This window comes from Prionailurus bengalensis, chromosome A2 (genome assembly GCF_016509475.1).
Source record: "Prionailurus bengalensis isolate Pbe53 chromosome A2, Fcat_Pben_1.1_paternal_pri, whole genome shotgun sequence".
Classification (NCBI taxonomy): Eukaryota; Metazoa; Chordata; class Mammalia; order Carnivora; family Felidae; genus Prionailurus; species Prionailurus bengalensis.
In genome coordinates this window covers 27657862-27674652 of record NC_057348.1, presented here as the reverse complement: position 1 = coordinate 27674652, position 16791 = coordinate 27657862, and the positions used below count along the sequence as shown (strand labels likewise).

General features: G+C 38.7%; 1 protein-coding gene across 3 annotated transcripts in view; it reads left to right on the top strand.

Annotated features, from left to right (window-relative positions):
- Window positions 1-16791, top strand: part of FHIT (fragile histidine triad diadenosine triphosphatase) — a 1429439-nt gene that overhangs the window by 1400452 nt on the left and 12196 nt on the right. For all 3 annotated transcript variants that reach the window (XM_043587808.1, XM_043587809.1, XM_043587810.1), the window contains one exon: window positions 2-111. In XM_043587808.1, coding sequence (XP_043443743.1) covers window positions 2-103 — 102 coding nt within the window. In that variant the 3' untranslated portion in view covers window positions 104-111. The remainder of the gene's footprint in view (window position 1; window positions 112-16791) is intronic.

Genomic DNA, 16791 nt, shown 5'->3' with positions numbered 1-16791 from the left:
GCTCCAGAAACATGACAAAGAGGAAGAGGACTCCCCAACCTTGTGGAGATCTGAGGAGGAAATGGCATCAGAAGCTGCAGCACTAAGGGTCTACTTTCAGTGACTTTGCAGGTAAAGACTGTGCCTTCATCATCACTCACAGCTTCCATGGGGCCTTGGAAGGAGACTCCCTGCCCAGGATGGGGACACATAAAAATAGGTACAGAGGAATTCAAAAGATATAAAAGCCTGAGCAGAAAAAACCCTGACCCTTGAGGCAGGGATTCCTACCTCTGGGTTTCCTCTTCCTCCCTGCCTCCATGTCACCTTCTACATAACTATCAGCTCACTTCCTTCCAGCCACCTTCCCCTAGCCCACCTGGGTCACCATCCTGCCCTTCATCCATCCAGTTCAATCCTGCCAGGCAGCCCAAGATCTTTTGTAATGCATACCTGATCCTTTAAAAAGTGAATACCCACTGAGAGCTTTAGTCTCAGATTTCTACATAGGCTGGAAGGGGCTTGTGAGCCAGCTGACTCACTATCTTCTGACCAGATCAGTCTTTCTTCCACTTGGGCCTCTTCTCTTCAGCTGCTATTTGGTAAATTGCTTTTGTAAATTCCCTTTAGTTTTGGCTGCTGGGAAGCTCAAGGCCACAGGAAAAGGGCAGACATGATAGAATTATCTCTTTGCATTAATGATGTTGAACTGTTGAGAGATGACAGATTTAAGATTCTGGTGGAAAGCTGTAGCCAGTTTCCTTTTTTAAAATGCATATCTGCACCAAATATTTATAGAATATCCAGGAGCTTATGGATCTTCTGAAATGTACTAATAAATGGGGTTGCCATGAAATATTGGGGCATCCCTAGACTAAAAAATACCACCTATATTTTATCTGTCAACCCTGTTAAAAACAAAACAAAACAAACAAAACTCCTTCCATGGTCCTCAGATAAAGTGTCTCTCTCCTAAATAGTTTTTTTCCTTTTGGGAATTGTCTGCTTCATCCGGTCTTGTGTTTATACTATAAGCTGTTGAAGTAGATCAGACACAAATTAAAAACACAATTAGTGAATACTGGTAGCAACAGAATTATATAAAATTATATCCACTGCTTAGTGGTCATGATTTTTAGGTAGAAAACATGTTCATTGTATTCCATTTTCCCTTTGAAATAGGAGTCTTTTATAGTTAGTTTTTAGTATTTGTGCATTTCTTGGGCATTCTTTCCTCTGCCTCCTTTTTAAAGTATTCCAATTACTTGAAGACCAAGTATCAACTAGGTCTCCCCCATTATTGTTCATGCATGTCCTAGTGCTCAGGCACTTGCATTCTAGAACACTTATTTCATTGGAGAATGAAACTGGAGAATGTCACTGGCTTGTCAGCTACATTCCATTCAATTGCCTGAAGGGATATAGTGTAGTGCTAGCAAAAGCTGTCTTTGATCATTTATTTCTAAACTTTTCTACTGTTCACCTTCTCATTTCTTCCTTCTTCCCTTCTTCCTTCCTTCCTTCCTCTGGATCAAGCCAGTCTACCTAAGAACACAGACCCATAGGCATGGCTGCAGATCTCCTTCTGTTCCTCTTCTGAAAGCCAGTGTGTCATTGTGGGATGTCCCATTCAAATGGGGTTGCTGTTCTTCAGACTCAACTTACTAAGCTGATCTTTTCTTTTTTCTTCCAGTTTCTTATGTAATAGGGACTTCCAGATCAAGGCAAGAAAGCTCTAGACTTTTCCTGAGGCTTGCTGAATTGTAGGACTCTGTGTTAGAATGCATTTTCTAGACATTTTAAGAGGATTTAAACTTACTACCCAAGTTTCCTGTATGCTTTGCCTCACCAGTTTTTGCTTCTGTCATGCCTTGAGGCCTAACATCTCCTGTCTTCTGGGTGAATCAACTTGCCTTGGAAGTCTTGCCAGAAAGACATTCATCCCAGCTTGCTGTACAAACTATTGCCACAATGCCTGTGGGTTTTTTAAATTAATTAGCATTAATATCTCTCTTTAAAGGCCTTTGGTTACAGACCAAACAAATCACCTTCAGTTTCCTCAGCCATCAGAGGTAGGAACAGAGAAAAGGAGCGATGATGATGTGGGTTGCCAAATGCTCAACTAGTAACTTGGAGGCTAGGGACTTAAGCATAGGGTCCTAAGATTTCACCAAGAGCACCATCATCTCCTGCAATATAAAGGGATAATATATATTTCCCCTTAGAGGCAAAGGTTTGATACCCACTCTCCTTCCTTTTCAAAATGCATCTGCATACCAAATGTTTATGTAATGTTAAGGGATTCATAGAACTTCTGAAATTTCATTAATAAATAGGGCTGTCATGCAATATTTGAATATACCTAGACCTAAAAAAAGTATTCATTGTTTATGTGAAATTCAGATAAGCTTGACCTCTCCAAGGTTTCCCCATTACACCCTCAGCAGCAAGTCGGTCTTAGGCAGAGCCAGTATGAAGACACTCATGTTGCTTACCTGGGAAGACTGCACAATTCACAACACGCACAAAGGCAGGTAGGCTAGGGTTCAGCCCTGGAAAGGATAATAGTAGCCAACATTTCCAAGTTTCTAAGATACAGGTTCTATTATCTCATCTTGCAGATAATAAGAAAACTGAATCTCAATGATGTTAAGTGTTATTACAAGGTAAATAGTTCTAAGTGACAGAGTTGAGATAGAACCCAGACACTCAAACCCCAAAGACCATTCTCTTAGTCTCCGGACTGCCTATCTTGCTAAAAGAGCTCACTTTCCCAGCCAACACAGCCCCTGCATTCCAACTCTCCTTGCTTGCAAGTTTTTCCAGACTGAACTAATTCTTATCTAGGCACCTGTCCTCTTCACTCCACCATGTGACCAAGTACCTAAGTAATATGACCTTGGGCAAATACAGTGTTTCCCAAATCTCTCTCATTCCTATGTCATCATGCCTCTCTCTCTTTCTTTCTCTCTCTCTCTGTACCAGGGTATTGTTTACTCATTATTTACCTGATTCACTTTTAAACGTTCTATGTTAATGTCAATGAAAAACAAGTATTATTTGCAATTAGAAATTAAGCATAAAAATAAATATGAAAGAAAAACAATGCTGATGAATTCCAGCTTGGCATAGTTGCTTGCCTATAGACATTGGGAGTGAGATTCATTCTCTTTGCTAAAAAGAGAGGCTAGCCATTGTTACAGAGGCATTCCATTCCAGAACTGAACAGACTCTCTATTTGACTTATTTAAAAGGATTAAAAGGGAATAACTTATTAATAGTGAGATTCAGTGAAGATCATCTAAAATTATCATAAACAGACAAATGATACCTGTCTTTGAAAGACAGCAATGGAGGTCAGAATTCAAACCCAGAGCAAGCTGACTCCAGACCTGTAGCAATCCCCCTAAGTTAGTGCTCCCCATGTCTCTCACCAGGTATGTGGAGAAGATAAGGCACCTGGGGGGAACCAGAGTCAGCTTCCCTAGGGATAAGAGCCCAGTCTCTTGTACTTGGCTGGAGGACACTGGGCAGCAAGCCCCACATCATGCCCTACTGCTCCTGACAGGCATGCTTAGTCTCTAGGCTGATGGGATCTATCTGAAATCACTGCTTCTCCTGGAAGACCAACTCCTAGGGCTTGGCCTTCACACTGTGTTTGCCATTAGTCTATCTTAAAAACCGGTGTGCAAACCTGTACCCAGAGATGCCCAATATGGGGAAGGGACTATAATAGACAAAAACAAAACAAAACAAAAACAAAAACAACAACAACAACAAAAAAACAAAAAACCTACTCTCTCCTGAATGTTTGGTGTGGAAATACTAGCAACCTCTCAGTAAGTAGAAACCCCTGTTTTGTATCTTCTTTACGTATAAACCCCCATTAATCCCCAAGCATGACAAGACTGCCATAGGACCACAGAGATAAACATCCTCAAACTATGAACTCTTTACTCAGCCCCTTGAAGCCATCAGGGCATCAACATTCGCTTAGATGTATAGAATTCTCTTGATCTTCCCATGTAATCCTGCAGGATATTTTGGTGTTTTGACTACTCTCTGTATCCTTTTCCTAGCAGAAAATGACTTTAAATTGCAATTTCTTAAGCAATAGTGAAAAACAGACATTGCCTTCATCAGGCACGGCAGAGACAACAGCCCAAGTGTTGCTGAATGAAGCTCCTCCACCTGACAGATCCCTGATGAGGGTGGGAATCCCTTGGTTCTAGGAATTCAACATCTGCCTTCTGCTTAGGTGAATTTGTGCAGTGGCTCCCCACATACTGGGCTGAGTTCCGAGATGGGGCTTTGTGATGGCTCTTTTGGTCTGTGTTCTGAATCACATCAGATTACAGTGCATCCATATCCCTTATCTAACTGCATCTTTCCTGGAACATAATAATTCTTTACATAGGTGTTTCATACCTGGGTGTGCTGCCTTTATACACCCGTGTTGAGCTTCCTACTTAATTGTAAAGCAATGCCATGTATCCTAGTGAGGGAAGGCTCCCACCCCATGTTAGAACTGAGTGGGCTAGTTGCTTGTAAAGTCTGCAAGCATCACCCCTAACTCTGATAGGAAGAGCAGAGAAGGTTTCCACACCCTGTTGTGTCAGCAGAGTTCATTTGTAATTCATCAAACTCTCCTCTGTGCATGCCGTTATTTTATAGATAATTGGTTGCCTCTCATTACTCATAACAGAGCCATGCAATTTCAAAGCAACTGAGTCAGCCCAAAACAGCATTATTAGTAGTTACAGATATACTGTCGAGGCAAAATTTTGACACTGGCATTTTTGAAAAATCACCATAATTCCAGCCACTGGACCACAGTTATATCATAATCATGGACAATCAAGGTGGACGAGAAAGGACAGGTTTGCTTATTTAGCACCTGTTCTGGTCACTGAATTGTGCCTTTTAAAACATACCCCACCAGTTTGGACAAATTCTCATCCTTGTCAGAGAGGGTCTGCTCTCAGCCTAGCAGCCTCTGATGAGAAAGGCCAGAAAGTCGATCATAGTATTCTCATGTTTTCTCAGGAGAGAGGAGGGTTTTAATGTCAGCTCCTTGGCAGTTCAATCCTAAACCTACCAGGCAATCCCCATGTGGAGGTATGATTAGGACCGATGAATGTGTTTACCAACACTCATTGCCAAATTAATACAATCAAAATTTTTCTTTACCATGGAAGTACAAGAGAAGATTCTTTAAGGCTAATGACACTTTAGTATATTCAAAGCTCTTTATAAAAAAAAAGTCATCATTTTAAACACAGCTGGAAAAGAGATTTTAGTTTGGTTTTTCTTCTTCTGCACTTCATGTTTCTAGAGGATTGTGCTGCCTCTCCTCTTATTCTGTGAAGACTACCTTTATAGAACTAGATTTCAGTAGTAAGGAATTAAAGACTCTATGTTTTGGATTAAATATAAATCAAGTCACTATGGTCAAAATAGTGAATGAGAAACCATAGATTTATAGCAATTTTAGAAATAATCAAACCTGATGTCCTATTAAGTGGTTTATTTTGCCACAGCCCAAAAAGATGACCATCTAGTTATACTTGAAAAACTTCCCTTTATACAAATTCTGAGACAGTCTACACCCCATGGCTTCAAAATGGGTTTTAGCTTTAGATTATTTTTGTAATATTTTACCAAGATCCAGCTGTCTCTTACATGTGGCCAATAGTTCAGGCAAAATATTTCTACAGGCCATTGATGACTAAAGTATCTACAGAACTCTTCCACTGAGATTTAGTTCAAGTGATAATAAAAATGACTCATGTCCCATGGTTAATTGCTAACCCTTGAATGACATGAACCCTCAGCACAGAGTTCTTTTCAGAAAAGTGTAATCCAAATGCCAATAATAACTTTGCTTTAGTTGCATCTTGGAAAATGATAATAGAACAAAGCCCATCATCATCACCATCCCCAGGATCCGCATCTCCAGAAATGGATAATGTATCACACATCAATATGCATACTCTTGCAAAAACTTTCCAAAATTTTTACCGACTCCCAAGACTTGTTTTTTTTTTCTTTTTCCTTTCAATGCTTGATTCTCTTTACTCTATGTGGTGTTCTCTTTTCATTTTTCTCATTTTGTCTTTGTCTCTGCCAGAAAGGAGGAGGGTAGAAAAAGAATCTCCTAGAGGTTGTGGGAGGTTAATATGAAGGAAGGCTCTAAACATTCATATTAGTAATCTTCAACCTATCATTTTGTCATAACTAATGTTTATACAGTTCATTCCATTCTTTCCCTAACATGTCCCTAAGCCACCTCTTATATAATAAGTCCTCCATTATTTTGACATTCCAGGCATCTATCAAGTTAAGTGCTCAACCAATGAGGGCACACTAGAAAAGGCAGTTCTAAATTGTGCTCCTTTTGGTGTTAACAGTTTTCCAAAAGATACTGCAGTATGTTTTTTTTTATTTTTTTAATGTTTCATTTATTTTTGAGAGCGACAGAGACAGAGAACAAACAGGGGAAGGGCAGAGAGAGAGGGAGATACAGAATCCAAGAAGCAGGCTCCAGGCTCAGAGCTGTCAGCACGGAGCCTGACATGGGGCTCGAACTTGTGAACCACGAGATCATGATCTGGGCGGAAGTCAGATGCTTAACTGACTGAGCCACCAGGTGCCCCAGTATGGTTTACTCCTTCTAACTTATCCTAAGTGATGAGCAATGGAGACTATATCTTCTTTATTAAAGTAAAATCCAAAAACAGTAGAGGGAAGAAAGGAGAGGAGCTAAGGAAACAACATGTACAGAATTAAAATATCCCATTACGCCCACTTGTCTCAATAGTGTTGGTAAAATTAGACCCTCAGCCCAATTGTCTGTAATGTGCCCCTTCTTTTTCCTCTTCCGTCATTTAATGGTAAATAAGGAAAGACAGTGCTATGGAAGCCATATTGGGAGCTCTCCTACACTTTCTTGTGGCCAGATCATTTAGGGGATAGATACCTGCCATCCATGCCATGCCCTTCCCAGACCCCAATGCACTGACCTATTACCATTTTGCAACCCTGTCACTAGGCAAATCTTGTTTCCCCTACTAGAGCCCCCCATAAATAATCTGGAATCAAGAGAAAGTCAGGTGGCAGATAATGCCTCCCCCTCTAAAGAAAATGCTTGTCTGGAGCTTTACACAGAACTTTCTAAAATGTGCTTTGAAAAGAAAAGACTGGTAAGGTGAAAATTATGTCTCAGCCCCCCTACAAAAAATAATATATATATTTTTTTAGTCACTTGTCCTAAGCACTAGACATGTTCACCACCAAATCAAAGTATAAAAAGACAATTTTCAGTTTCCTAAGAATAATGTATGGATTGTCTGCCATGTTGTTTTTTACTGTCAATAATTTAAGCTCACTCCCTAGGAACATAGTCACTAAACTTACTCTGTGGACTTGGACACATCATTCTATTGTGCCTCACTTTTCCTGTATCCGAATTACTATTGTGGAAAGCACCTTAATTATATCCTAAGGTTTTTCTTAGAATAATGCAAAGTAATGGCTAGGAAATACACTAGCAGAAACAGCTCTAAATTGTGCTCATTCTAGATTTAATACTTCTCTGATGATACAAGAGACATTTCAGTATGTTCCGCTACCTCCAATTTATCACAAATGGTGAGCAGTGGAGACTATGAGTATCCATTACTTGTGCCAATATGTATATTCATTATTTTCCCTGTGATTTCAATTATACTTTAAAGATGATAAATTATGGAAATGTTCAGGTAATGATAAATTAGTTTAAACAGTAATTAAAGAATACAACCTGTAGGGCAGGATATTTTCAGACCACCAAAAGAGAAAAGAAAAGGTATGACTTCTGCTTTTATTCCTACCATACAAAATAATTTGAATTAAATATCCTACAGTGTTCAACTAGGAAAAAATTGTATAGAATATACACAAACATCTGCTAAAAGATAACAAAGCAGCAAGGGAATATAATAAGGTCAAGATCCAAGAGCAGCTAGAAATCCAGAGAGGAGCCCAGCATTTGGGGCTGCTTTTCTGCTGAGGGTATTTGTGTCTTGGAGAGGCAGATGGGGCTAAAACAATAAAACCTAGGTTTCCAATAGTAGAGCACTTTCTAAATCTCCATACCTGGGTGGGCATGCGAAAATCTGAGAAGGTGATACCATTCAAAAAAGAGTGACCCAGGGGCACCTGGGTGGCTCAGTCGTTTAGGTGGCTAACTTTGGCCCAGGTCATGATCTCATGGTCTTTGGGTTCGAGCCCCACTTTGGACTCTGTGCTGGAAGCTCAGAGCCTGGAGCCTGCTTCCAATTCTGTGTCTCCCTCTCTCTCTCTGCCCCTCTCCTGCTTGCTCTCTGTCTCTTTCTCAAATAATAAACATTAAAACAAATTTTTTTAAATAAATAATTAAAAAAAAAAAGAGTGACCCAGATGTAAGCCAGCCCTGCTACCAGCAGCAGCACAATTTCAAATCATCTGGGCAATCAAGAAAGTTTCAGTCTTGGAAATGTGAGATCCCAACGTGCTAGTCTTATTAAGTTCCTGGCAGAAGCAAAGAAAAAATAATCCCTGGAAGAAAATAGTATCATCCAAGATTTTAAATCATGTCTACAAATTATTTTCTTCAAATGCCCAACACATGAATGTACACACACATACCCCATAGCATATTTGGAGACGAGTCAATACAAATAAGATTAGAATGATAGGATACCTAAAATCGGAATGATCAGAAGTAGTCATTAAAATAACTATGTTTAACTTGTTTCTAGAAAGGAAAGATTTTTAAAAACCTTTCCTGAGAGCTGGGATCTATAAGAAAATGAGATGATGTGAAAAAGAACCAAATAGAAATTCTAGAACACAAAAATACAATAACCCCAGGAATGAATTTAGCAGGAAAAGGAAAGTTACTAAATTCTTAAAGATGAGCCATATGAAAATATTCAGCATGAACCAGTAAGAGATGAAGGAAGAGTGGGAAAAAGGATAAGAAAGGTCAGAAGACATAAAATATAATGAGAAAGCCTCATAGATATGTATTCACCATTCCAAAACTTCCAGTGGAAGCTATAATTAAAGAGATAATAGCTGTGAATTTTTCAAAACTGGCAAAAGCCACCAATCCAAAATTCAAGAACACACCATACCCCGAGCAGGGGGTTTGGCATCCCTACCTAAGCTTATCATGATAAAACTGCAGAAGGACAAAGAGTGAGTTGTCAGGTTTAATAGTGGGGGTAGGGTAGGAAAACCTTACATTCAAAGGAGTAATAAAGGAAGAGACCAAAGGCAACAAGAGCAAAAAAGAAAATGACAAGACCATGGAATCACATCTTTAAAGAGCTGAAAGAAAATAAGCATCAACCTAGATTTCTATAGCCAGTTAACACGTTCTTTTAGAATAAAAGTGAAATAAACACACTTTCTGACAAGGCTGAGAGAATTTGTCACTGGCAGACTCATCCAAAAGGAATTCTAAAGAAAAAGAAATCAATGGAAGTTAGAAACAATTTTGAACTAAATGAAGAAAACTAAAAATGGTAGATGCAACTAAACGTGTTTAGAGAGTAACTTACGTTAAATTATGACTGCTGTGCATTTAATGGAAGGAAATAAAAGCTGAAAGTAATATGTTAAACATCTGAATATTGCAGTCATTAAAAAGGAAAAGAGCATATAACGAATAATTTTAGGCCAATAAATTTGAAAATTGGGGTTCAATTTGTAAATTTCTAGAAAAAATACATTTTACCCAAACTGACACAAAGTAAAAAAGTTAGTTGAGCGTGAACTTCAGTTCAGGTCATGATCTCACTCATGGTTCATGAGTTCGAGCCCCGTGTCAGGCTCTGTGCTGACAGCTCAGAGCCTGGAGCCTGCTTTGGATTCTGTGTCTCTCTCTGTCTATCTCTCAAAAATAAAGAAATACTAAAAAAAAAATTTTAAAACCGAAGTCCAACCTAAATTAGAACGCTTCTCACAATGACAGCATTAGACCCAGATAACTTTACTGCTGAATTCTATGCAATTAAGAAACAAGAATCTGAATAAGATTATTATCATCTGTATGACTGTTGGAAAAATTCTGACAGAAAATAAAATGAAAGAGAAGGAAATTCTTGTGCCTCTCAATTTGTTGTAGGAATTGCCTTGCACATGAACGTGACAAGAACATAACATAAAGGAAATCTCCAGACTAATGGCACATGGAAACACACATACCAAAGTCCTAAAATATATCAGAAAGGTAGGCAGATGGTGTGTGTGTGTGTGTGTGTGTGTGTGTGTGTGAGAGAGAGAGAGAGAGAGAGAGAGAGAGAGAGAGAATTCACAATCTATGAAAAGGATAATACATTATGACCAATGCAGTGTGCTTTTGCATTAGACTTTCAAGCACTGTCTTTCACCAGACTAATAAAAGCTAGATGAAAGGATGATCTCAGTTGATGCAGAAAAATATATTAATCACATTCAACATCCAACATAATAAATACAAAAGTTCCAGGACACTAGAACTAGAGGGAATGTGTACTTCAGGATGAAACACTGTAAACTATTTATCTGAGATTGTAAATGAGAATATTCACTATGAGCCCTGTTTTCTCACAATGTACTCAAGGTCCTAGGTAGTACCGTAAGGCAAGAACAATAAACAAAAGATAGAAGGATTATAAAGGAAGGAATAAAACTGTCATTATTTGTAGATAGTTTGATACATGCAGAAAATAGAAATGAATCTACTGAGAAACAACTATAATTAGTGATTAAACTTAACAAGACCTCTTAATATAAGATCAATATATCTAAGCTTTTTTATTTTTAATATGAAATTTATTGTCAAATTGGTTTCCATACAACACCCATGCTCATCCCAACAGGTACCCTCCTCAATGCCCATCACTCACTTTCCACTCCCCCCAACCCCCCATCCACCCTCAGTTTATTCTCAGTATTTAAGAGTCTCTTATGGTTTGCCTCCTTCCCTCTCTGTAATTTTCCCCCCTTCTCCTCCCCCCGGTCTTCTGTTGAGTTTCTCAGGATCCAGATATGAGTGAAAACAATATGGTATCTGTCTTTCTCTACCTGACTTATTTCTTTTTTTTTCTTTTTTTCACATTTTGTTTATTTTTGAGAGAGAGAGAAAGAGAGAGAGCACAAGTAGGGGAAAGGCAGAGAGAGAGGGAGACACAGAATCCCAAGCAGACTCCAGGCACTGAGCTGTCAGCACAGAGCTCGATGTGGGGCTTGAACTCACAGACTGTGAGATCATGACCTGAGCCGAAGTCAGATGCTTAACTGGCTGAGCCACCCAGGCGCCCCTCTGCCTGACTTATTTCACTTAGCATAACACTCTCCAGTTCCATCCATGTTGCTACAAAAGGCCAGATTTCATTCTTTCTCATTGCCAAGTAGTATCCCATTGTATATATAAACCACAACTTTCTTTATCCATTTGTCATTTGATGAACATTTAGGCTCTTTCCACAATTTGGCTATTGTTGAAAGTGCTGCTATAAACATTGCGGTACAAGTGCCCCTATGCATCAGCACTCCTGTATCTCTTGGGTAAATTCCTAGCAGTGCTATTGCTGGGTCATAGGGGAGATCTATTTTTAATTTTTTGAGGAACCTCCACACTGTTTTCCAGAGCAGCTGCACCAGTGTGCATTCTCACCAGCAGTGCAAGAGGGTTCCCATTTCTCCACATCCTTGCCAGCATCTATAGTCTCCTGATTTGTTCATTTTAGCCACTCTGACGGGCATGAGGTGTTATCTGAGTGTGGTGTTGATTTGTATTTCCCTGATAAGGAGTGACGTTGAGCATCCTTTCATGTGCCTGTTGGCCATCTGGATGTATTCTTTAGAGAAGTGTCTATTCATGTCTTCTGCCCATTTCTTCACTGGATTATTTGTTTTTTGGGTGTGGAGTTTGGTGAGTTCTTTATAGATTTTGGATACCAGCCCTTTGTCCAATATGTCATTTGCACATATCTTTTCCCATTCCATCGGTTGCCTTTTAGTTTTGTTGATTGTTTCCTTTGCAGTGCAGAAGCTTTTAATCTTGATGAGGTCTCAATAGTTCATTTTTGCTTTTAATTCCCTTGCCTTTGGAGATGTGTCAAGTAAGAAATTGCTGCGGCTGAGGTCAGAGAGGTTTTTTCCTGCTTTCTCCTCTAGGGTTTTGATGGTTTCCTGTCTCACATTCAGGTCCTTCATCCATTTTGAGTTTATTTTTGTGAATAGTGTAAGAAAGTGGTCTAGTTTCATTCTTCTGCATGTTGCTGTCCAGTTCTCCCAGCACCATTTGTTAAAGAGACTGTCTTTTTTCCATTGGATATTCTTTCCTGCTTTGTCAAAGATTAGTTGGCCATACTTTTGTGGGTCCAATTCTGGAGTTTCTATTCTATTCCATTAGTCTATGTGTCTGCTCTTGTGCTAATACCATGCTGATTATAGCTTTGTAGTAGAGGCTAAAGTCTGGGATTGTGATGCCTCCCACTTTGGTTTTCTTCTTCAATATTACTTTGGCTATTCGGGGTCTTTTGTGGTTCCATACAAATTTTAGGATTGCTTGTTCTAGCTTTGAGAAGAATGCTGGTGCAATTTTGATTGGTATTGCATTGATATTCTTCCAATCCATGAACATGGAATGTTTTTCCATTTCTTTGTATCTTCTTCAATTTCTTTCATAAGCTTTCTATAGTTTTCAGTATACAGATCTTTTACATCTTTGGTTAGGTTTATTCCTAGGTATTTTATGATTCTTGGTGCAATTGTGAATGGGATCAGTTTCTTTGTCTTTCTGTTCCTTCATTGTTAGTGTATAAGAATGCAACTGATTTCTGTACATTGATTTTGTATCCTGAGACTTTGCTGAATTAATGCATCAGTTCTAGCAGACTTTTGGTAGAGTCTGTCGGGTTTTCCATGTATAGTATCATGTCATCTCCAAAAAGTTAAAGCTTGACTTCATCTTTGCCAATTTTGATGCCTTTGATTTCCTTTTGTTGTATGATGCTAGAACTTCCAACACTATGTTAAATAACAGTGGTGAGAGTGGATATCCCTGTCGTATTCCTGATCTCAGGGGGGAAGTTCTTGGTTTTTCCCCATTAAGGCTGATATTAGCTGTGGGCTTTTCATAAATGGCTTTTATGATGTTTAAGTATGGTCCTTCTATCCTGACTCTCTCAAGGGTTTTTATTAAGAAAGGATGTTGAATTTTGTCAAATGCTTTTTCTGTATCGATTGACAGGATCATATGGTTCTTATCTTTTCCTTTATTAATGTGATGTATCACATTGATTGATTTGTGAATATTGAACCAGCCCTGCAGCCCAGGAATGAATCCCATTTGATCATGGTGAATAATTCTTTTTATATGCTGTTGAATCTGATTTGCTAGTATCTTGTTGAGAATTTTTACATCCATATTCATCAGGGATATTGGCCTGTAGTTCTCTTTTTTTCTGGGTCTTTGTCTGGTTTGGGAATCAGAGTAATGCTGGCTTCATAGAATGAGTTCGGAAGTTTTCCTTCCCTTTCTATTTTTTGTAATAGCTTGAGAAGGATAGGTATTATCTCTGCTTTAAGTGTCTGGTAGAATTCCCCAGGGAAGCCATCTGGTCCTGGACTCTTATTTGTTGGGAGATTTTTGATAACTGATTCAATTTCTTTGCTGGTTATGGGTCTGCTCAAATTTTGTATTTCTTCCTGTTTGAGTTTTGGAAGTGTGTGGGTGCTTAGGAATTTGTCCATTTCTTCCAGGTTGTCCAGTTTATTGGCATATAATTTTTCATAGTATTCCCTGATAATTGCTTGTATTTCTGAAAGATTGGTTGTAATAATTCCATTTTCATTCATGATTTTATCTATTTGGGTCATCTCCCTTTCCTTTTTGAGAAGCCTGGCTAGAGGTTTATCAATTTTGTTTATTTTTTCAAAAAACCAACTCTTAGTTTCATTGATCTGCTCTACTGTTTTTTTAGATTCTATATTGTTTATTTCTGCTCTGATCTTTATTATTCTTTTCTTCTGCTGGGTTTGGGGTGTCTTTGCTGTTATTCTATTTCCTTTAGGTATGCTGTTAGATTATGCATTTGGGATTTTTCTTGTTTCTTGAGATAGGCCTGGATTGCAATGTATTTTCCTCTCAGGACTGCCTTTGCTGCATCCTGAAGCGTTTGGATTGTTGTATTTTCATTTTCATTTGTTTCCGTATATTTTTACATTTCTTCTCTAATTGCCTGGTTGACCCACTCATGCTTTAGTAGGATGTTCTTTAACCTCCATGCTTTTGGAGGTTTTCCAGACTTTTTCCTGTAGTTGATTTCAAGTTACATAGCATTGTGGTCTGAAAGTGTGCATGGTACAATCTCAATTCTTGTATACTTATGAAGGGCTGTTTTGTGACCCAGTATATGATCTATCTTGGAGAATGTTCCATGTGCACTCAAGAAGAAAGTATATTCTGTTGCTTTGGGATGCAGAGTTCTAAATTTATTTGTCAAGTTCATCTGATCCAATTTATCATTCAGGGCCCTTGTTTCTTTATTCTCTGTCTAGATGTTCTATCCATTGCTATAAGTGGAGTATTAAAGTCTCCTGAAATCACCATATTCTTATCAATACTGTTGCTTATATTTGTGATTGTTTTATATACTTAGTGGCTACCGAATTCGATGCATAGACATTTATAATTGTTAGCTCTTCCTGATGGATAGACCCTGTAATTATTATATAATGCCCTTCTTCATCTCTTGTTACATCCTTTAATTTAAAGTCTAGTTTGTCCGATATAAGTATGGCTACTCCAGCTTTCTTTTGACTTCCAGTAGCATGATAGATAGTTCTCCATCCCCTCACTTTCAATCTGAATGTGTCCTCGGGTCTAAAATGATAAAATAAGTCTCTTGTAGACAGCAAATAGATGGGTCTTGTTTTGTTTTGTTTTGTTTTTTATCCATTCTGATACCCTATGTCTTTTGGTTGGAGCATTTAGTCCATTAACATTCAGTGTCATTATTGAAAGATACGGGTTTAGAGTCATTGTGATGTCTGTAGGTTTCATGCTTGTAGTGATGTCTCTTGTATTTTGTGGTCCTTGCAACATTTCACTCACAGAATCCCCCTTAGGATCTCTTTTAGGGCTGGTTTAGTGGTGATGAATTCCTTCAGTTTTTATTTGGGAAAACCTTTATCTCTCCTTCTATTCTGAATGATGGACTTGTTGGGTAGAGGATTCTTGGCTGCATATTTTTTTTGTTCATCACATTGAAGATTTACTGCCATTCCTTTCTGGCCTGCCAAGTTTCAGTAGATAGGTCTGCTATTACCTTTATGTGTCTACCTTTGTATGTTAGGGCCCACTTATCCCTAGCTACTTTCAGAATTCTGTCTTTATCCTTGTATTTTGCCAGTTTCACTATGATATGTCGTGCTGAAGATCGATTCAAGTTATGTCTGAAAGGAGTTCTCTGTGCCTCTTGGGTTTCAATGCCTGTTTCCTTCCCCAGATCAGGGAAGTTCTCAGCTATGATTTGTTCAAGTGCACCTTCAGCCCCTTTCTCTCTCTTCCTCTTCTGGAATTCCTATGATATGGATATGGTTCCATTGGATTGCACCACTTAGATCTCTAATTCTCCCCTCAAACTCCTGGATATTTTTATCTCTCTTTTTCTCAGCTTCCTCTTTTTCCATAATTTTATCTTCTAATTCACCTATTCTCTCCTCTGCATCTTCAATCCATGCTGTGGCCACTTCCATTTTATTTTGCACCTCATTTATAGCATTTTTTAAATTCATCATGACTCTTTTTTAGTCCCTTGATCTCTGTAGCAATAGATTCTCTGCTGTCCTCTATGCTTTTTTCAAGCCCAGCGATTAATTTTGTGACTATTATTCTAAATTCTTGTTCTGTTATATTGTTTAAATCGGTTTTGATCAGTTAGTTATATGTCGCTACTTCCTGGAATTATTTTGAGGATAATTCTTTCATTTCATAATTGTGTCTATATTTCTGTCCCTTATGTGTTTTAAAAGCTTGTTGTGTGCTCTGCACCTGTGAGCACTGCTATATTAGTGCTCTATCTTTTTTCTAGCTTTCCCATTTTCTTCCTAGTAGATTCAGTCTCTTTTCCTCCCAGGCCCTGGTGTTTAAAGTCCTTTGGCTTCTTTGTTTGAGAGACATGGGACATATGGTTTCCCCCTACTTCTCTGCCATGTTGGCCCTTCCCTCTAAACTTTTTTTTAAGTTTTTTTTTATTTATTTTGAGAGAGAGAGCACACAGGGGAGGGTTAGAGAAAGAGAATCCCAAGAAGACTCCACAGATTGTCAGTGTGGAGCCCAAAGTGGGGCTCAAACTCACAAACCGTGACGTCATGACCTGAGCTGAAATCAGAAGTCAGACACTAAAGTTAGCCACTGTCTTAGCATGAGCTACTAAAATACCACAGACTGGGTGGCATAACCAATAGAAATTTATGTCTCACAAGTTCTGGCAGCTGTGTGATCAGGGTGCCAGCACTGATGAGTTCTGGTAAGAACCCTCTTCCTGTCTTGTTGATAGCTGTCTTCTCACTATGTTCTCACATGGAGGGGAGAGAACAAGTTTTAGTCTCTTACTCTTCTTATAAGGTCATAGGGGCCCTCAATCCTCATGACCTCACCTAAACCTGATTACCTTCCAAAGGCCCTACCGCCTATTACTATCACATTGAAGTTTAGGGCTTCAATGTATGAATTTTGGAGGGACACAAACATTCAGTCCATAACAGCCACACAGTTAGAAAATGAAAATA